This window comes from Equus caballus, chromosome 14 (genome assembly GCF_041296265.1).
Source record: "Equus caballus isolate H_3958 breed thoroughbred chromosome 14, TB-T2T, whole genome shotgun sequence".
Taxonomy (NCBI): Eukaryota; Metazoa; Chordata; class Mammalia; order Perissodactyla; family Equidae; genus Equus; species Equus caballus.
In genome coordinates this window covers 25,975,975-25,997,402 of record NC_091697.1, presented here as the reverse complement: position 1 = coordinate 25,997,402, position 21,428 = coordinate 25,975,975, and the positions used below count along the sequence as shown (strand labels likewise).

Genomic DNA, 21,428 nt, shown 5'->3' with positions numbered 1-21,428 from the left:
CAACAACAGCTCCCAAACCTGAGGAGGGCCCCAGGGCTGTGCCTATCCTGACAGTCCTCATGCATACACGATGCTCACTCACACCAGCTGAATGTCTGGGAGCCCCAGGGAGCAGGTCTGGGAGGTTGGGAGAGCAGCCAGTGTCACTGGGTGGCGAGGCTGCCAGCCCTGCATCCAAAGTCTCCTCTGACATTCACTAGCACGATGACCTTCCCAGGAGCCTCTAGCCTCTACTTTCTCATCGCAGTACAGGGATTAACCCGCCCACCTCAAGGGCATCGTGCGGCTCGAATGAGAAGATCTGTGGGAAAGCACCTAACACATTCCCTGATACATGGAAGGTTCTCAGGAAGTTTTCATTTCTTGTCTAGAAGACCTGCTTAGTGGGCTACACCCTCTGATAAATGGCACGGTCGGGTGAGTGTATAGTTGGGGGTGTCCTTCCTGGCAAAGTCAGGTCAAGGACAGGGTGAGAATAGTCTTGGGGTTCTCCAAATACGCAGCCCAGGATGGACCAGCTGCATTTCTGGTGCTGGTGAGCCACTCTCTAAACAAAGTCTCGGCCTTTATTTGGGTTGGATTTAAAATGTGATCTCCCAAAATGAAGTCCTTCTGGATGGCATGCAGAGAGCAGGAGCAGTAACCGGAAGGTGTGGAAGGAGGCTGCTCCTCATGCCTTTTGAGAACATGCTGCGACTGATGACCCCCAGGACAGAGAAGCTGGGCTGGGAGGAGGGGAGCCTTCTGGGTTGTCTGCCTCCCACCTGCCCCATCTGTTTCCCCAGGTGCCCGATTCCTACGTCGGCCCCTCTCTGCGCAAGCAGCTCCTCAGCATGAGATACAGTCTCCACTTGACCTTCATGTGTCTGGGTCTCTTCACTGGAAGGTGAGCTCTGCTACCCGACAAGGGCCCTGGTCTGAACTGCTTTGTGCATGCGCATGCGGTGGGAGGCAGGCAGCTCTTCCTGCTCACAGTGGGGAGGCAAAACCTAGTCCATTCACCTCCCTGGCACACCCGGACAATGCAACTTCCTGCCATTTATTCTATCTGGACGACTCAAGCTTCCAAAATGGTCATAGGTGGATGAACCCCATGTGTTTTTTGGGAAGACACTTGGAGAGTCCAAATTACCACATTCTGATGTATGGCGAATGAGTAATAAAATGGAGTGGGATAGGGATCTACTAATTCAGCAGCTGAAAATTAGAGGTTTGTTCTTGGGAAAGTCATCACTGGTATGTGGGCACACACACGCATGCATGCAAACACAAGCTCAAGTTTATGCGCACACATTTATTCACACGTAAACAAGCATGGGCACCAAAATCCATTTTCTTTTCCAGGATGTGCGTCCAGGGGAATCGGTTCAACATCGAGGTCGGCAGAAGCGACAAGCTCTCCCTGCCTGGCTTTGAGAATCTCACAGCAGGATATAACAAATTTCTCCGGCCCAATTTTGGTGGTAGGTCATCCTTTTTGTCCAGGACATCAGTTGAAAAGGACAGGAACAGAGGCAACGTGCAGAGGAGGGTTTCAGGAGGTTTGAGTGGACCCCATTTTCTGATCTGCAGCCTGTTATGGATTGGCGATGATGGATGGGGACTGCTGGCAATGGTTTTTCATGCTGCCTTGGAGAAAGCCCTTTCCTTCTCCACCTTTCTCTGTAAATAAACACTCTTCCCCATTGAAATGGTTACCAGGGCCCCCAGACAACCTCTCACACGCTGTCTTCCATCCGCCTCCGCTGCCAGTGTCATAGTTCAAGGAACTCACCATGTCTCACCAGCTCTAGTCCATCTGGTCTTCCCGCCTCCAGCCTGCACCCTGAAAGCTAAGCCCCACTCCCCCACCTGGGTGACCCGTCTGGGTCCTTTGCCTGCTCAAAATACCTGCCTGCATCCCAGCATCCTCAGCATAGAGTCCAGAGCCCCTTGCATGGCATGCCAGGCCCTGCCCAGCCCAGCCTCTATCTGTCTGCCCGTCTCACCCGCCCCAGCTCTCCCCCGTGCCCTCCAGCAAGTGTGCCCCGAACGCTCCCTGACCTCCTTGGCTTCTCTGGCCTCCAGGCCTTTGCTGAGATTGTTTACCTGCAAAGAATGGCTTCCTCCAACTTGATTCCCTGACAAAATGCCAGTTTCCCTTCATGTTTCAGATCCAAGGCTTCTTCCTCTGAGCAGCCTTCCCTGATTCCTCCAGGCCCCATCCCCTTCTTCACACTTTATTTTTTATTATTATTTTTTTTAAAGATTTTATTTTTTCCTTTTTCTCCCCAAAGCCCCCCGGTACGTAGTTGTGTATTCTTCGTTGTGGGTTCTTCTAGTTGTGGCATGTGGGACGCTGCCTCAGCGTGGTCTGATGAGCAGTGCCATGTCCGCGCCCAGGATTCGAACTAACGAAACACTGGGCCGCCTGCAGTGGAGCGCGAGAACTTAACCACTCGGCCACGGGGCCAGCCCCACTTCACACTTTATTTTAAGCACAACTCCAAAACACAGCCATCACCTGGTGATCCCATCACTGTCACTGATTTTCTGTCTGTCTCAGCTCTCGGCTGCAGCCTCTTGGGGCAGTCTTGCCTTATTTGCCTCACTAACCCCAGCAGCAGCTCAGTGCTTGACATCTAGCAAGTTGTCAATTAATATTTGTTGAAAGAACAAGGTAAGAAGGGAAGGAATGAGACCACTATGTACTTCTTCACCGAGTCTCAGTCTCTCTCTTTGTAAAACGTAAGATTGAACCCAGGTGGTCTCTGACATCCCCTTACACAGAGCAGAAAGTAGTAGAAGGAGCCTTGGAGCTAAGCAAACCTGAGTTTGGCTCCTGACTCTACTGCCTGACAGGCATGCTGGCTTCTGAGCCTCATTTCCCCTTTCTGTAAAATGGGGACATGTTGTCTAACTCACAGGGAAGACCGAATGAGGTGAAGTATGTAGACGTGAAGCGTGGTGCCTGCCACATCCTCAGGGTTCAGTCCATTTTAATCCTTCTTCCTTCCTGCTCCTCCCTTCAGATGGTAAAAGTCTCTGGTCAGATCGAGGCTCAGTGGGTTAGTCCAGGTCCTCTGAGGAGCAGACACCGGGAGGGGATTGTCTGCGCAATATCTTTACTGGGGCTGTAAATGTGAGGGATATGCGGCAGGAAAGAGGGAAGCTGGAGAGCTGTCTGACTGCGATGCAGATCTGGCCCCGGGAAGGAGAGAGAAGGAGAGAGGGAGGAAAGCAGGCTGGGTGGAGGGCTTGGTGGGCAGCGCAGTTCTAAGTGTGTTTGGAAAGGCCACCAGCAGTTCTTGAGCCAAAGTTGCCATCAGAGGAGTGTCTCATCTCTGTGCCTCCAAAGAGCAGGCCTGCCTTAGTGTCCCTGCTGTGTTCAGTCACTGGTAGGGCGCAGGCCATGGGAAGTGTGGCCCCAGAGCAGGTGTGATGACAGAGTTCAGAGCATAGCAGCTGGGGCCCTCGGCCAACCACACCCGCTCAGTTGGAGATCTGAGAGATGCATTTTTGTGGCCACACAATTCGGATTTGAGGTCCTCATGTTAAGGGACCGAGGGAGCTTCAACCTCCCCTGGTTTCCCCAGGCCTCATTGAACACTAACAACCGGCATGTGAGTCTGCACCCCCTGGTTAGGTCCAGCCAGCAATTCCTCTGCCTCTGAAATCCCAAACAGTTAAGCCAGGACACTGCCCTTCTTGTTGCCTGCTCACTGGCTAACGAGATGCAGGGTCCTCAGGCAAGATGCTCATTCTGAACCTGGGTGGACCCAAGGGGACGTGAGGCCCAGAACCACCTGGAGTGAAAATAGGGCAAGGGGTCTTCAGTCAAAAAGAGGGGAAGGCACAACGCACAACCTCTTATTATGTGGCTTTGGCACTCTGCCTCCTAAAGAAGCCCACATTTATGTGGCAGCCTGGAGGCCCATGGAGAGGCCATTGTTCTCTGTAATGTCTGTCCACCCAGGTCCTAGGACCTCGAGGTCCTTAAGAGACAAGACCTCCACAGGATTTTCAGGGACTGAGCTAGACAGGTTTGTAAGCAGGCCCTAGTGAACACGGGCTTTGACCTCTTTCCTAGGAAAAAGCTGCCCTCTGGTGGCACAGCTTACTTTCATAACTCGAGGGGAAGAGAGAGCAAGCTCTGGTCCATAAATTAGCCGACTGAGGCAAGGCCTGGACTAGACCATCGAGAAACAAACTAAACAAAAAAACACAGAAGGATGGGAGCTCTTGTGTGTTTTCTGTTCACATTCCTCAGGGAGGGCAACTGACGCTGACCAACAGCCCACTGTGTTCCAGGCATTTAAAATCGATCCTGTGACCTTCCCGGCCAACTCTTGACAGTAGGCGTTAGCAATCTGTTTTACAGGTGAGAAACTGTAGAACAGAGAGGTTTAGCAATTTGCTCAAGGTCACATGGCTATGAAGTGGCCAGCATGGAATTCAAACACTGACTCCGAGCTCCTCCTCTTGACGCTGTGCGGTGCTGCCTTGAGGGGCCAAAAGGCACTTATCACCAGCCCCCTTCAGCACCTTCCAGGATCTGCCCCCAAAGGTCTCCCCTTTTTCCACCGAGTATTAACACCAAGTATAAACTTAATTATTTTAACTGCATTGACTCTAAAACTCAATTTCCAAATTCCTACGTATATTCTATGGCTTGGCTTCCTTCGATTAATAATTCGTTGCTTTGTCTGATTCCTTCCGAGTGGATGTTTTTAAGCTTCCTTTGAATTCTGCCTCTCCTCTTCCTGGTTAATGCACTGTCACGGTCCCCTGAGGCACCCCTGGTTACTTATCACAAGAGAATGCTATGTCATCTATTAACCCAGGGAGGGGAGCTGCTCCTTTTCCACGGTTAGCTGGGATTATGGAAGAGGGCAAGGGAAGGTTATTTACTGAGCGCCTGTTATTACGTGACAAACACAATGCCAGAAGCTCTGTACAGTTGACTAGTTTTGAGCACCTTCTGGATCTCTGTCTGGGCAAGGACTTCACTTCCATTCCCTCTTGCTGCTGCCACCGTGCAAAGCAGCTGTCACACGCCTAATCTCATGTAACCCTCTCCATGAGCCTGTGCTGTCATTAGCGTTATCCCCACTTGCATGCGAGAAACCTGCAGTTCGGAAAGATGTGGTAACTTTTCCCAGATCTAAACTCACATCTTTCTGCCGCCTGGGCTTATCTCCCCCATCTGCAGTCTAAGGAGGGGAAATGTCCCGGGGCTTGTCTAGCTTCTGCAAGTGGTGGCTCGAGGCCTCGGTCTCTAGAGGTAAGACTGGCACTCTCAGGAGTGTGGCCTGTCAGCCGAGACTCCAGGATTGAGGCCCCACATCTGTACACCAGACCAAGCGGAGAAGGCTCTGGAATTCTAAATAGTTCAGGGCTCCTGGAGTGTAAAGGGAGGAGGGGAAGTGTCAGGAGGCGGGGAAGAGCTCAACGTGAACAGTCTTGAATGCCATCTTGTGGTAAATTTACTTAGTTGAGGGAGAAACTAAAAGGACATCCGTGCACAAATTCCCAAATGTCTATTACATTTCTAAATAGTTAGTCCCTTTCAAGCACCATAGAAAAAACCCTCCAAGTAAGAAATAGCAAATGCATGACGTCCGTTATCACATGGACTAATGGGTATAGCGCGGTCTGTCTCAGGCAGTAAGCTAACTGTATATTTGTTCTTTTTTTTTTTTCTTTTTTTTAATTGAGTTATTGACAGGTTACAATCTTGTGAAATTTCATTTGTACATTAATGTTTGTCAGTCATGTTGTAGGTGCACCACTTCACCCTTTGTGCCCACCCCCCCACCCCACCTTTTCCCTGTTATCCACTAAACTGTTCTTAGTCCATAATTTTAAATTCCTCATATGAGTGGAGTCATACACAGATTATCTTTCTCTCGCTGGCTTATTTCACTTAACATAATTCTCTCAAGGTCCATCCATGTTATTGCAAATGGAATGATTTTGTTCTGTTTTGCAGCTGAGTAGTATTCCATTGTATATATGTACCACATCTTCTTTATCCATTCGTCTGTTGCTGGACACTTAGGGTGCTTCCACATCTTGGCTATTGTAAACAGTGCTGCAATAAACATTGGGGTGCATAGGACTTTTGGGATTGCTGACTTCAAGCTCTTTGGATAAATACCCAGTAGTGGGATGGCTGGATCGTATGGTAGTTCTATTTTTAACTTTTTGAGGAATCTCCATACTGTTTTCCATAGTGGCTGCACCAGTTTGCATTCCCACCAGCAGTGTATGAGGGTTCCTTTTTCTCTGCAACCTCTCCAACATTTGTTGCTATTAGTTTTAGATATTTTTGTCATTCTAACAGGTGTAAGGTGATATCTTAGTGTAGATATGATTTGCGTTTCCCTGATGATCAGCGATGATGAGCATCTTTTCATGTGCCTATTGGCCATCAGTATATCTTCTTTGGAGAAATGTCTGTTTGTGTCTCCTGCCCATTTTTTGATTGGGTTGTTTGATGTTTTGTTGTTGAGTTGCGAGAGTTCTTTATATATTATGGATATTAAGCTTTTGTCAGATATATGACTTGCAAATATTTTTTCCCAGTTAGTGGGTTGTTTTTTTTGTTTCAATCCTGTTTTCATTTGCCTTAAAGAAGCTCTTTAATCTGATGAAGTCCCATTTGTTTATTCTTTCTATTGTTTCGCTTCTCTGAGAAGGCATGGTGTCCGAAAAGATCCTTTTAATACTGATGTCAAAGAGTGTACTGCCTACGTTTTCTTCCAGAAGCGTTATGGTTTCAGGTCTCAGCTTTAGGTCTTTAATCAATTTTGAGTTTATTTTGGTGAATGGTGAAAAAGAATGGTCAATTTTCATTCTTTTACATGTGGCTTTCCAGTTTTCCCAGCACCATTTGTTGAAAAGACTTTCTTTTCTCCATTGTATGCCCTCAGCTCCTTTGTCAAAGATAAGCTGTCCATAGATGTGTGGTTTTATTTCTGGGCTTTCAATTCTGTTCCATTGATCTGTGCACCTGTTTTTGTACCAGTACCAGGCTGTTTTGATTACTGTAGCTTTGTAGTATGTTTTGAAGTCAGGGATTGTGATGCCTCCCGTTGTGTTCTTTTTTCTCAGGATTGCTTTAGCAATTCGGGGTCTTTTGTTGCCCCATATGAATTTTAGGATTCTTTGTTCTAATTCTGTAAAGAATGTCATTGGGATTCTGATTGGGATAGCCTTAAATCTGTAGATTGCTTTAGGTAGAATGGACATTTTAACTATGTTTATTCTTCCAATCCATGTACATGGAATGTCTTTCCATCTCCTTATGTCGTTGTACAATTCTCTCAGAAAGGCCTTGTAATTTTCATTATATAGGTCCTTCACTTCCTTAGTTAAATTTACCCCAAGGTATTTTATTCTTTTTGTTGCGATTGTGAATGGTATTGTATTCTTGAGTTCTTTTTCTGTTGGTTCATTACTGGAGTATAGAAATGCTACTGATTTATGCAAATTGATTTTATACCCTGCAACTTTGCTGTAGTTGTTGATTACTTCTAACAGTTTTCCAATGGATTCTTTGGGGTTTTCTATATATAAGATCATGTCATCTGCAAACAGCGAGAGTTTCACTTCTTCCCTCCCTATTTGGATTCCTTTTATTCCTTTTCCTTGCCTGATTGCTCCGGCCAGGAGCTCCAGTACTATGTCAAATAAGAGTGGTGATAGAGGGCATCCTTGTCTCGTTCCTGTTTTCAGGGGGATGGGGTTCAGTTTTTGCCCATTGAGTATGATGTTGGCTATGGGTTTGTCGTATATGGCCTTTACTATGTTGAGGTAGTTTCCTTCTATGCCCATTTTGTTCAGAGTTTTTATCATAAATGGCTGTTGGATCTTGTCAAATGCCTTCTCTGCATCTATTGAGATGATCATGTGGTTTTTATTCCTCAGTTTGTTGATGTGGTGTTTCACGTTGATTGATTTGTGGGAGTTGAACCATCCCTGTGTCCCTGGTATGAATCCCACCTGATCCTGATGTATGATTCTTTTGATGAATTGCTGAATTCTGGTTGCCAAAATTTTGTTTAGAATTTTTGCATCTATGTTCATCAGTGATATTGGCCTGTAGTTCTCTTTTTTCATGGTGTCCTTGTCAGGTTTTGGTATCAGCGTGATGTTGGCCTCATAGAATGTGTTAGGAAGTGTTCCATCTTCCCTAATTTTTTGGAATAGCTTGAAAAGGATAGGTATTAAATCCTCTCTGAAAGTTTGGTAGAATTCCCCAGGAAAGCCATCTGGTCCTGGGGTTTTATTCTTTGGGATGTTTTTGATTGCTGTTTCAATCTCTTTCCTTGTGATTGGTCTGTTCAAATTGTCTGCCTCTTCTTGAGTGAGCTTTGGGAGATTGTAGGAGTCCAGGAATTTATCCATTTCCTCTAGGTTATCCATTCTGTTGGCATATAGTTTTTTGTAGTATTCTCTTACAATCTGTTGTATTTCTGCAGAGTCTGTTGTTATTTCTCCTTGCTCATTTCTGATTTTGTTTATTTGAGCTTTCTCCCTTTTTTTCTTTGTAAGTCTGGCTAGTGGTTTGTCAATTTTATTTATCTTCTCAAAAAACCAGCTCTTTGGGGCTGGCCCTGTGGCTGAGTGGTTAAGTTCGTGCGCTCCGCAGCAGGCGGCCCAGTGTTTCGTTGGTTCGAATCCTGGGCGTGGACATGGCACTGCTCATCAAGCCACGCTGAGGCAGCATCCCACATGCCACAACTAGAAGGACCAACAACAAAGAATATACAACTATGTACTGGGGGGCTTTGGGGAGGAAAAGGAAAAAAATAAAATCTTAAAAAAAAAAAAACAGCTCTTTGTCTCATTGATCCTTTCTACTGCCTTTTTCGTTTCAATAGTATTTATTTCTGCTCTGATTTTTATTATTTCTCTCCTTCTGCTGACTTTGGGCTTCATTTGTTCTTTTTTCTCTAGTTCAGTTAGGTGTGCTTTAAGGTTGCTTATTTGGGATTTTTCTTGTTTGTTAAGATGTGCCTGTATTGCGATGAATTTTCCTCTTAAAACAGCTTTTGCTGTATCCCATATGAGTTGGTATGGCATGCTATCATTTTCATTTGTTTCCAGGTATTTTTTTATTTCTTCTTTAATTTCTTCAGTGATCCATTGCTTGTTCAGTAGTGTGTTGTTTAGTCTCCACATCTTTGTTCCTTTCTCAGCTTTTTCCTTGTAATTAATTTCTAGCCTTATAGCACTATGATCTGAGAAGATGTTTGTTATTATTTCAATTTTTTTAAATTTGTAGAGGCTTGCCTTGTTTCCCAACATATGGTCTATCCTAGAGAATGTTCCATGTGCACTTGAGAAGAATGTATATTCAGCTCTTTCAGGGTGGAGTGATCTATATATGTCTATTAAGTCCAATTGTTTTAGTTTTTCATTTAGCTCCACTATTTCCTTGTTGATTTTCTGTCTGGATGATCTGTCCATTGATGTGAGTGGGGTGTTGAGGTCCCCTACTATTATTGTGTTGTTTTTAACATCTTCCTTTAGGTCTGTTAACAGTTGCTTTATGAATCTTGGTGCTCCTGTGTTGGGTGCATAGATATTTATAAGCGTTATTTCTTCTTGATGAAGTGTCCCTTTGATCATTATATATTGTCCCTGTGTGTCTCTCTTTACCTGTCTTATTTTGAAATCCACTTGGTCTGATATTAGAATTGCAACACCTGCCTTTTTTTCCTTGCTATTTGCTTGAAGTATTGTCCTCCACCCCTTCACCCTGAGTCTGTGTTTGTCCTTGGGGCTGAGGTGTGTTTCCTGGAGGCAACAAATTGTTGGATCTTGTTCTTTAATCCATTTTGCCACTCTGTGTCTTTTTATTGGAGAGTTCAATCTGTTCACATTGAGAGTGATTATTGATGCATGTGGACTTAGTGCTGTTAATCAGTCACTCATTATCTTGTTTTCCTGTGTGCTTTAGACTACCCATTTAATACTGCAATTTCTTATGCTGGGTTTCTTAGATTTTTCCTTATTTATGATTTCTGACTCTGTTCTGTACTTTATTTTAGTGTCTGCCTTGAAGTTTGTATTTAGAATCTCGTGTATAATATAGTCTATTCTCTGGTGGTCTCTTACCTACTTGACCAATACTGATTTAGACCCTTTGCTCTTCCCTTCCTAAATAATTATTTTCATTTTTTATTCCAACTCGTCTTATTCATTTGTAGTTAGAGTGCTAAGATCGTCCTTGTTTTGGTAGTTTCCTTACCTTTACCCTAATGCTATAATTGAATATTTGCTATCCTGTTCTGGTTCTATCCATCGGTCTCCCTAGTCTGTGGCTTGTGTCCCCTCTCTCCCTTTTTTCTTTTTTCAAGTATGAGAGCCTTCTTGAGGCTTTCTTGTAATGGAGGGCTTTTAGTTACAAATTCCCTTAACTTTTGTTTGTCTGGAAAAGATTGAATTTCTCCCTCATATCTGAAGGAAATTCTTGCTGGATAGAGTATTCTTGGCTGAAGGTTTTTATCCTTTAAAGCTTTGAATATATCACTCCATTCTCTCCTAGCTTGTAGGGTTTCTGTAGAGAAATCTGCTGACAGTCTGATAGGGGCTCCTTTATAGGTTATTCTCTTTTTTTCCTTACTTCCCTGAGTATTCTCTCCTTATCATTCCTATTTGCCAACTTTACTACTATGTGCCTTGCAGTAGGTCTTTTTACATTGACAAATCTAGGAGATCTAAAACCCTCCTCTACACACATTTCTCCATTGAGCCCTAGATTTGGGAAATTCTCTTCAATAATTTCGTTAAGCACACTTTCTGCTCCATTTTCCTTTTCCATATTCTCGGGAATTCCTATGATCCTTATGTTCTTACTCCTCATTGAATCCATTATCTCTCGGAGATTTTCCTCATTTTTTTAAATTCTTAGTTCTCTTTCTTCCTCTGTCTGGCGCCATTCAGCCTGTCTGTCCTCGATTATGCTAATTTTCTCCTCTATGTTGTCTACACCGGCATTCAGGGAATCTGTATTCTGTTTTATCTGGTCCATTGTGTTTTTCATCTCAAGTAATTCTGTTTGATTCTTCTTTATGATTTCAATCTCTTTTGTGAAGTAACTCCAGAACTCGGCTTGTTTCTCTATCTTTCTCTCTGCCTCATTGAGTTTTTTTATTATAGCTGCTCTGAACTCATTATCACTTAGTTTACCTAATTCCAAGTCCTCAGGACTTAATTCTGTGTTTTTATTGTTTTCCTTCTGGTCTGGGGCTTTTATAAATTGCTGGATGGTAGAGGAGCGGTTTTTTCTCATGGTGGTAGAATTCAGTTGCAGTTACAGCCTGTCGCCACTAGATGGGGGTCGAGAGCGGTGTGTTATGAGCTCTCCGCCTTGGGGCAAGATGGCTGCGCCCACTGGCTTCGCTGCGGGGGAGGGGCTGTTACTCACACGCGCCGGTCTGGGTTCAGATCAGTTCTGTTCTCTGGTCTCCCAAGGCCCTTGATTTATGGGGTCCCCGTGGACGGAAGCTTCCCGCCCCCCCTCCCCCCCCCCCCCCCCCCCCCCCGCCCATCAGTGGGTCTCCACTGAGTCAGCAGCAGGAGTCCTGGATGATCCCCCGGTCGCACGGCCCCTCCCCCGCTCCTTCCCGACCCGCGCCGCAGCGATCGCAGACTCTAGGGGAGGGAGCGATGTTCTCTCCTACCGTTCCAGTGCCTCGGAAGGTGTAAGCAAAGTTTATGATCTCCGCCTTCTTGGTATTGTAGGTCTCTAATGAGCTGGCATTATTTTTGTTCTCTGAAATTCAGTTCTTCCAATCTTTTGTTGTATTTTGGAGGGGAGAGAATCTGGGGTCAGCTCACCCCGCCATTTTGCTCCGCCCCCTCTCCATATTTGTTCATTTTTTCATGCAAAAGGGAGGCACGCTCTACACGACGGTTCCTCCTGAGAGGGGGAGGATAGAGATGAACCTTTTACTTTATATACTTCTAGAATGTTTAAAATGTTCCAACAAGCAAGTGTTACTTCTGCAATTTTCTAAGATTATTTTTTAATTGCCCTCATGTAATGTTAGGAAACCTTCTGTCTGTGTTTCTATGTAAGTCTTTCCAATGTTTTCTTCATTCTTAGGAGAACCAGTTCAGATAGCACTGACTCTGGACATTGCAAGTATTTCTAGTATCTCAGAGAGTAACATGGTAAGTGTGGCCCCTTCGTCTCCACCCAAGGAGTCCCTCACCTTGTGTTTTATGGGGATATGCTTTCTAGCTACTCAGAAACAGAGACTCACAGCTCTCCTGCACCGGGAATGCCAGAAGCTGGACACCTATCCCGAAACCCAAGACCCTGGGAGATTCTCGTAAAACAGATCTTCTGAGTAGCAGGAGGAAAGTGGCTTCCAAGGCTAGGAGTGGGAAACGAGGGAGTGGAGTGGGTGCCTTGGTGAGAGGTAGAAATGGGGGAAAGAACAGAAATGCAGGGGGGACGGCTGAAGGTCACACGGCCTCTCACAGAGCCGGAGACACACCATCGAAAACCAACAATCGTGTCATTGCTCTCAAGCATCCTCTCACGTGAGACAATACATTAAAGACAAGGTGACACTAATGGCAATTTGCCAAGAGGTCCCACTGTGCATTCCGGAGAAATCTTCGACAGCCTAAGCACTTAGCTCACCAAAACCTTTCCGCAATTTGGTGGGGCCTCTGTGATGGAGGACAAGTGAGTTAAGATGCTGAACACGCTCCTATGGGGTTCCCTTTTGGCAGTGGGAGTTACCACCTGGAATGAATAAGCTGCTTTGTCCTCTCATTGCCACAGGCCACCACCCCAAGACAAAATCTACTCACCACTGTCCACTGTAGCGTGTGCTCTTGATCTAAGTGGAGGTGGGGAGGGGAGTCAGACTCGACCCCCTTCCTTCCGTTTTCAAGTCTTTCTCCCCTCATCCATTGCCACGCCCTGGCTCCCCTTCAGGACTACACAGCCACCATATACCTCAGACAGCGCTGGACGGACCGGCGGCTGGTGTTCGAGGGCAACACGAGCTTCACTCTCGACGCGCGCCTCGTGGAGTTCCTCTGGGTGCCGGACACCTACATCGTGGAGTCCAAGAAGTCCTTCCTCCACGAAGTCACTGTGGGAAACAGGCTCATCCGCCTCTTCTCCAATGGCACGGTCCTCTATGCTCTCAGGTAACTAGGCACCTGCAACCCCAGGCTGCCAGGGGAAACGGCTGGAAGAAAAGGCCTAGATACACCTTGGGTAGCTCTGACGAACACTCATAACCTCACTGAGGTCCCACCCTTCTCATGCTCCTGCCTTCTCAGGTCCTTGTCTCACAGGAGAGGCGCCCTCTCTCAGTTCATTTTGGCACAACAAGCACCTACTGAATGCCTGCTCTGTGAATGGGCCCGTGCTGGATGCTGAGGATGAGGATACACAGCTGAATAAGACAGTGTCCTGGGGCCGGCCCCATGGCCAAATGGTTAAAGTTGCCTGCACTCTGCTTCTCAGCCTGGGGTTTGAGGGTTCAGATCCCAGGTGCCGACCTACTCCACTCATCAGCCATGCTGTGGCAGTGTCCCACATACAAAGTAGAGGAAGCTTGGCACAGATGTTAGCTCAGGGCTAATCTTCTTCAAGCAAAAGAAGAGGAAGATTGGCAACAGATGATAGCTCAGGGCCAATCTTCCTCATGCACACACACCAAAAAGATGGTGTCCTGACACATAAGCACAGGAAGTTCAGGGTGCTGGTGGCCCAAGTTGGGGAGTAGGTTAATGGTGTGGCGTGATGTTAGAGATGCTTTCACAGGACTCTGAGCTGCATTTTAAAGAGGAAGAAGGAAGTTAGCAAAGGAAGAAGTAAGGGGAATAGCAGGAGCAAACACAGAGGTGCACAAGGAGCTTTCCCGTCACGCGGGAGCTCCATGCCTCTCTGCTCGTCTGAGCCGTGCGTGTACAGAGAATCAAAGTGCTGTGCCCCAAGGCCTCTGCCACCTGCAGCCTTGGGCTCCCCTCTACCCCTCCCCCAAATCCCTGAGGCCCAGCATCCCTTCCACTCAATTGTTCATCAAGCCACAGGTTGGCTGGAACAGGAAAGGCAGCCACAGGCGGAGGACTTAGCGCTGTCTGTGCCAGGGATGTGCTAGGACTGAGCGAACCTAATGCTCAAAGAAGCCTTGGGGAGAAGTCTAGGAACCAAATATTCATGGAGCTGATCTTTAATCCCAAATTAGAGGCTGAAGTTATATAACAAAGACTGAGCTAACCAATAAACTGAGTTTCTGGATTGTTCATCTGACACTCCTCAGCTGCACTGAATTTTGCAAAGACCAACCAGAACTCCAACTCCTCTTTCAAGAAACCTAACTAGACTTCTCCCTTGACCCCCAACTCCAGTCAACATTAATGTCCTCCTTCCCTGTGTTCCCACAGCACATGTATGTGTGTATGGGTGCATATGTGTGTGTGCCTGTGTGTGTGTCTGTCTGTATTATGGCACAGGTCACAATCTGCCCTGTACAAGGGTTACAAATAATGGATGATGGTTAATAGCCTGGCTCTAGAGTCAGACAGGTTTGGAGCAAGTCCCTGCTCTGTGACCTTAGGCAAATTACCTAACTCTCTGAGCCTCAGTTTCCTCAGCAGCCAAAGAAGAATAATATTTCCTACCTCATAAAGCTGTTGTAGAAATTCAAAGGGATAATGTATGTGAAGCACTTCACATGGGGACTGGCTAGCGGTAAGCCTTCGGTAAAGAGTAGCTGATGTTAGTCTCTGTCTCCCGTAAGGGAGCGTGAGCTTCCTCGAAGTAGGCACCGTGCTGTGAGCATTTCCACTTGCCCCAAGCACCCAGCACAGTGCTTAATAAATAAATGTGCTTAATAAAAATGTGTGACACTGAAGAAAAAGGAAAATAAATGTCTGTCAATTGAAATCTCCGTTGTGAGGGCTTAACTGCTGTTTAATTGAATGTCTTTGGGTGTTGGTCCCCAAGAGCCACAGTGCCTAGTGCCTAGTGCCCTGTGATGCCCTCCACGTGCCCTGCATGCCAATCCCCTCCAGGAGGCAGGGGCCTTTTGGCCTGCACAGCCAGGAGACCTGGGCTCCAGCCCCAGCTCCGCCACTAAGAGCTGTGTGAACCTAAGCAAGCCCCTAAGTCTGTTGTCAAATGGTGACAGTAGTGACAGTGATCTCTGTTCTGGCTCCTCATGACTTTGTCATGAAGATTAAATTTTAAAAGTGGATGCAAAGCCATCACAAACAAGCCAATGAGTGATTCTGTTCTGCAATACTGTTGCAAGTTTGCCTCTGAATTGCCAACATTCCAGCTTCCTCCCCTCTGAATCCCAGCTTTAACTGAGTCTGGCAGTTGTTGCTTAGCACAGAAAACCTCAGGAATGCTTTGAATGCAGGCTCCAAGTCATGTGTTCACTGTAAGAGTCAAGGTGAAAGTCCTCTTGGAGTGGCCCTTAAAGAGAATGTATATTTTTTATAGCATGCTCATAACGCTCCTTTTTTTTTTTTTTTTTTTTTTTGAGGAAGATTAACCCTGAGCTAAATGCTGCCGATCCTCCTCTTTTTGCTGAGGAAGACTGGCCCTGAGCTAACATCCATGCCCATCTTCCTCTACTTTATATGTGGGACGCCTACCATAGCATGGCGTGCCAAGCGGTGCCGTGTCCACACCTGGGATCTGAACTGGCAAACCCTGGGCTGCCGAAGCGGAACATGGGAACTTAACTGCTGTGCCACTGGGCCACCCCACACTCTTTTTTTTTAATTGACATCATATTGACTTGTAACATTATGTAAACTTCAGGTGTACATTATTCTATATCAGTTTCTGTATAGATTGCATCATGTTCACCACCAATAGTCTAGTTTTTATCTGTCACTATACATATGTGCTCCTTTACCCCTTTCACCCTCCCCCCACCCCCTTCCCCTCCACTAACCACTATTCTGCTCTCCTTATCCATGTGTTTGTGCTTCACATATGAGTGAAGTCATACTGTGTTTGTCTTTCTCTGTCTGGCTTATTTTGCTTGGCAGAATCCCCTCAAGGTCCATCTATGTTGTCACAAATGGCACAATTGTGTCTTTTTTATGGCCGAGTAGTATTCCTTTGTGTATATATAGATATATACACCACATCGTCTTTATCCATGTATCCATTGATGGGCTCTTGGGTTGCTTCCATGTGTTGGCTATTGTGAATAATGCTGCAATGAACATAAGGATGCATAAATCTCTTTGAATTGTTGGTTTCATGTTCTTTGGATAAATAGCCAATAGCAGCATAGCTGAATCATATGGTAATTCTATTTTTAATTTTTTGAGAAATCTTCATACTGTTTTCCATAGTGGCTGCACCAGTTTGCATTCCCACCAGCAGTGTGTGAGGGTTCCCGTTTCTCCACATCCTCTCCAATGTTTGTTACTTCTTGTCTTGTTAACCCATTCTGATGGGTGTAAGGTGATATCTCATTTCATAACACTCTTTTTGAATGCATTTTTCCTTTCTTAGAATCACAACAACTGTTGCATGTAATATGGACCTGTCTAAATACCCCATGGACACACAGACATGCAAGTTGCAACTGGAAAGCTGTGAGTATATATCCCACAGGCCCCTAAGATGATTTTCCTGGGTGACTTAGAGCTGTGTATTGATGAAGAGTGTCCTGTTTTTTCTTGGTGTTGATTTCAGTGGGTTCAGCCCTTCTGAGTGTACATACAGAGAGATTTAGAGACAGCTCTAAGACAAACCTTCCAACGTTACATCGGTTTTTTTGTTCTATTTTGTTTTGTTTTGGTGAGGAAGATTGGCCCAGAGCTAACATCTGTTGCCAACTTTCCTCTTTATTTTTCTCCCCAAAGCCTCAGTATGTAGTTGTAAGTCCTTGTAGTTCTTCTATGTGGGATGCCGCCACAACATGGCTTGATGAGCGGTGTGTAGGTCTGCACCCAGGATACAAACTGGGGGACTCCAGGCCACCAAAGCGGAGTGCATGAACTTAACCACTATACCACTGGGCCAGCCCCCCCAACATTACATCTTCTGGGGAGGACCATTGTGCATTGGCACGAGATATTTCCAGCCAACAGTAGACAAGACAGCCATGGAATTGAAGGTCAATAGGACTAGGAGTGGAAGTCAGAATCTGCTAAGGCGTGGAAGCCAGAAAGAACACAGCAGAGGTTAGAAATGGCAAATATACAAAGCAATCATTGACATTTATTGCACGACTCCTTCCAACTTCTAAACAAAATTGTTTGAGAGATATATATATATAAAGCTTAATGCAGTAATGCCAATAAGAGGGCATCTAAACTGCAGTCTAGGGGGTTGTTTATGATGAGGAATGAGAATTTACTCTAAGCTGATGTGTGTCAAATGAATTCCTGGTATTGTTGAGTAATCTCCACGTTCCTTAGTAAACCACTCCGAAATGCCCACCAAACCTGGGGAGGTAGCACGTGTGATAGGCGTCCTGGGAAAACAACACCTCAGATAGGAGTCATTAAAGCATGAAAGCATGGCTTATACGAGGAGGAAAAACTATAGTCAAGCACTGGAGACTAGTGGGCACTTCTGACAGGAGAACACAGTGGCCAACATCCAAGAAGCACAACCATTATGAGGCAGCAGTCATTTTCCAGAGGTAGACATTTAATTAGTGACTCAGACAGGCAGATTAATTGCCTTATTGATTAAATGCATGTGAAACCTTCTGGAAGCAATACAGCTGTTTGGGGGCAGAATAAAACTTGAGTTATCTAAAAGAGAACTCATTTTCAGTCCCACATGGAAAAAAGTAATTGCCCTCCCTGTGTGGCTGTGCTCATCTTCAATCCCAGGAGTGAGATTCTGCTGGAAACTTCAGCATTTGCTTCACAGATACCGTCCCCAGTGAGCAGAGGAAGCTTCACGAAATGTTTACTAGCACTTATTTGGGTGCAGAAACCTCACCAAGGGTTTTTTCCTGAACACCGTCCCTAGAAAAGAATTGATACCATCCCATTATTGCACATATCCACCCAGGGACAGAGTGGTGATAATGTCATGATTGTGAGCATTTACTTGCTGTAAAAGCAAAATGTCCAAGTAGGAGCTTGTACTATTCACTTTTTTGGATAGTTTTTATTTCTTTGGGATCCCAGGCCTATTTGGACAGCTAGGTCCAGTAAATTTTGCGTTGCTTCCAAGGGAAAGCCTGCAGACAGTTGTCATCTGTAAATCCTCTAAGAGCTCATGACTGCTTCTCCGCCCCATGAAGCGGAAGATAACCACTGCTAGATGGGGGATACCGTAGGCTAGGACTTAACAAAATGTTAGTCCCAGCACTGGCTCCCCATTCCCCAACAGCCTTGAAAACAAAGGCAACCCAGTTCTGAGAGGTTTGAGATCACAGGTGCCAGAATCACTGGGCTTTTCCTGTCACGAGCTGAGTGACTTTGGGTGAGTAACTAACCTCTCTGGACCTCAGTTTCCTCGTCAAGGAAGTAGGAAAAATAATAGGACCTGACTCAGAGTTACTTTTTAAGAGCTTTATTGAGATATAATTTACATATCATAAAATTCACCCATTTTAACTGTACATTTCAAAGATTTTTAGGAAATTTGCCGAGTTGTACAACAGTTGCCACATTCCGTCGTTAGCACATTTCCATGGCACCTAAGAGACCCCTCTGTCCATTTACAGTTACCTCCCATTGCCACTGCCAGCCCCCAGGCAACCACTAATCTACTTTCTGTCTCTATACAGTGGCCTTTTCTGGATATTTCATATAAATGGGATCAATATAACATGTGGTCTTTTGCATCCGGCTTCTTTCACTTAGCATAATGTTTTTGAGGTTCATACATGTTGGAGCATGTATCAGTACGTCCTTCCTTTTTATTGCTTTACTCCCTTTTGATTCCATACAAAAGAATACAAGAAGTACAAGTCTCTTGGGCTCGTTTCCGCCTTTTAGCTAGTATGGATAATGCTGCTGTGAGCATTTGTGTACAAGTCTGTTGGTGGCCACAATTTGATTTTTCTTGGGCATATACTTAGGAGTGGAATGCTGGGTCAAATGGCAAATTTATTTTTAAGTTTTCAAGAAACTGTCAAACTGTTTTCCAAAGTGGTTGTACCATTTTACCTCCCCACCAGCAATGTTCCAGCTTCTCCACATGCTCGTCATTTGTTATCATCTGCTTTTTTGTTATAGCCATTCTTATGGGTGTGAAGTGGTATCTTATTGTGGCTTTGATTTGCATTTCCCTGATGACTAATGATATGGAGTATCTTTCCATGTGCATATTAACTATTCATCTCTCTTCTCCAAGAGATATTTTGAGGATTAAATGAGATGATAATGTTACAAAGCACTTAGAAATATAATTACTAACTAAATGATAGATATTATTATCATCATCCATGGGCTTTGGGATTAAACTTTCCTAAGGTACGATCCTGGCTTTGTTTCTTACTTGCTTTGTTATCCTGAGAAAGTTATGTAACCTCTCTGAATCTGATTTTTCATGTATAAAATGGGCAAAACATTACAGTTCCTCAATTCTAAGGGACATTTGTTGAATAATAATGTTTTAGGAAATAATGTAAGCTCTACTTTATCTATATATAAGTCAACTATCAGATCCATCCTAATTTCAGAAAATATAAAAAAAACCACCTTGCTAGTTTGTGAAAACATTAGAGACAATATATAAAGGACTTAACATAAATATTTAATGAAAGGTAGCTATTATTACTATTATCAACTATACTTGTAAAACTGCTTTGAGATTTATCAAAAGCTTATGTTTACAGACATCAATAAAGTGGCTGGCTATAGGTGTTTTGTTTTAGTTTTTACATTTAAGCCAATGTGGAAATATGAACAGACCAATTGCAAAGTCCCTGAGAACACCATCAGAGCTGGTAGACTGTGCTGAAAGGCAATATCTAGCATAGTCCTTTGTGTGTTCACATATATGTGTTCAGTAAATATCATTTAAATAATGAGAGCAGCCACTTCTAGAGGCTTCTGATCTACCAGCTCTATACAATGCTTGGCATAGAACTGGTTCTCCATTGACAGCAAATTGCCCCAGCAGGTCGCTTCATTCTGAGTAGACACTGCAATTACACCAGAGAAATCATGCCAAGTTTTCCATGGAATCATCCTTGGACTTATCGCCATCAAGACAAAGCTCATGCTGTCTCCATAGTGTAGTATTTTCCAGACCTGTTCAATCTGCAACCTTCTTGCACTGACCAGGGCACTGTTTTATTTGCCAGGGGGCTATGATGGGAATGACGTGGAGTTCACCTGGCTGAGAGGGAACGATTCTGTGCGTGGGCTGGAAAACCTGCGGCTTGCTCAGTACACCGTTCAACGGTATTTCACCTTAGTTACCAGATCGCAGCAGGAAACAGGTAACTCATGGGACACACTGTACAAAAGCAAAATAACCGAGATGCGTTCTGAGTCCGAAATACCATTTTTTTCTCCCCTTTATCCCTTCGAGGCCCAGGAATGCCTCCGCAGTGTGGTGGAGCAGTAGTTTGGACTCAGCACATTTACTCGCTCCACACCCAGTATCGAAATGGTCCTCAAGAGGCTCACAATCCAGTGAGGTAGATGCCAAGGAAATCAGCAGTTACAATGCTACAACGATACTGTGAAAGAGAAAGGCAGAAGAAAAGGAGCATGGGTGGGGGGCATCAGCACCCCTATAAATCCCGCTCTGTGCAAAGCATTTTCTTTCATTGCAACTGTGATGACAGTTCCTGATTAACTAGGTGTTGGTGAATAACTGATAGCTTCATGTGCATGTAGCTAAGTTAAACTTCCCATAGGGAAACCACTCTGCTATGTGAGCAGACAGGATTTCCTATCTCTTTCCTATCAGGAAATTATACGCGATTGGTCTTGCAATTTGAACTTCGGAGGAATGTCCTGTATTTCATTCTGGAAACCTACGTTCCTTCCACTTTCCTGGTGGTGTTATCCTGGGTTTCGTTTTGGATCTCCCTTGATTCAGTTCCTGCAAGAACCTGCATTGGTAAGCCCCAACAACAGGAGATTTCTAAGAATTGTGTTATCAAGTCCTTTTTTTTCCTTCAATCATTATTCTCATAGACATTCAGAGAGTAGTTCCAGGAGTTGGTTTCTTGAGAGATTCTTTTACAGAGAGAGAAAAAGAGATAGACAGAGATAGAGAGAGACTGGTCCAGGAGTAGTGCATTTTTATACTTATGTTTCACAGTGACAGATAACAGAGAATTGTGATTAGATGGCCTGTTGTCAGTTATTCTGTGCACTGAACACCCCCCTCCAATAAAAAGACAGACAGCAAAACATTTAGAACATCGTATCACTCATATCTGTACAAAATGAACAAACTCACCCTGTTCCTGAAGACCACAGATTTTTCAAAATGAACTATATTCTAT

The 21,428-nt window shown here is 44.8% G+C and overlaps 1 protein-coding gene across 5 annotated transcripts in view; it reads left to right on the top strand.

Annotated features, from left to right (window-relative positions):
- Nucleotides 1–21,428, top strand: part of GABRP (gamma-aminobutyric acid type A receptor subunit pi) — a 37,726-nt gene that overhangs the window by 12,125 nt on the left and 4,173 nt on the right. For all 5 annotated transcript variants that reach the window (XM_070233926.1, XM_023617259.2, XM_070233925.1 and 2 more), the window contains 7 exons: nucleotides 786–886; nucleotides 1,345–1,463; nucleotides 12,101–12,168; nucleotides 12,947–13,164; nucleotides 16,505–16,587; nucleotides 20,271–20,408; nucleotides 20,885–21,037. In XM_070233926.1, the coding sequence (XP_070090027.1) occupies nucleotides 834–886; nucleotides 1,345–1,463; nucleotides 12,101–12,168; nucleotides 12,947–13,164; nucleotides 16,505–16,587; nucleotides 20,271–20,408; nucleotides 20,885–21,037 (832 nt within the window). In that variant the 5' untranslated portion in view covers nucleotides 786–833. The remainder of the gene's footprint in view (nucleotides 1–785; nucleotides 887–1,344; nucleotides 1,464–12,100; nucleotides 12,169–12,946; nucleotides 13,165–16,504; nucleotides 16,588–20,270; nucleotides 20,409–20,884; nucleotides 21,038–21,428) is intronic.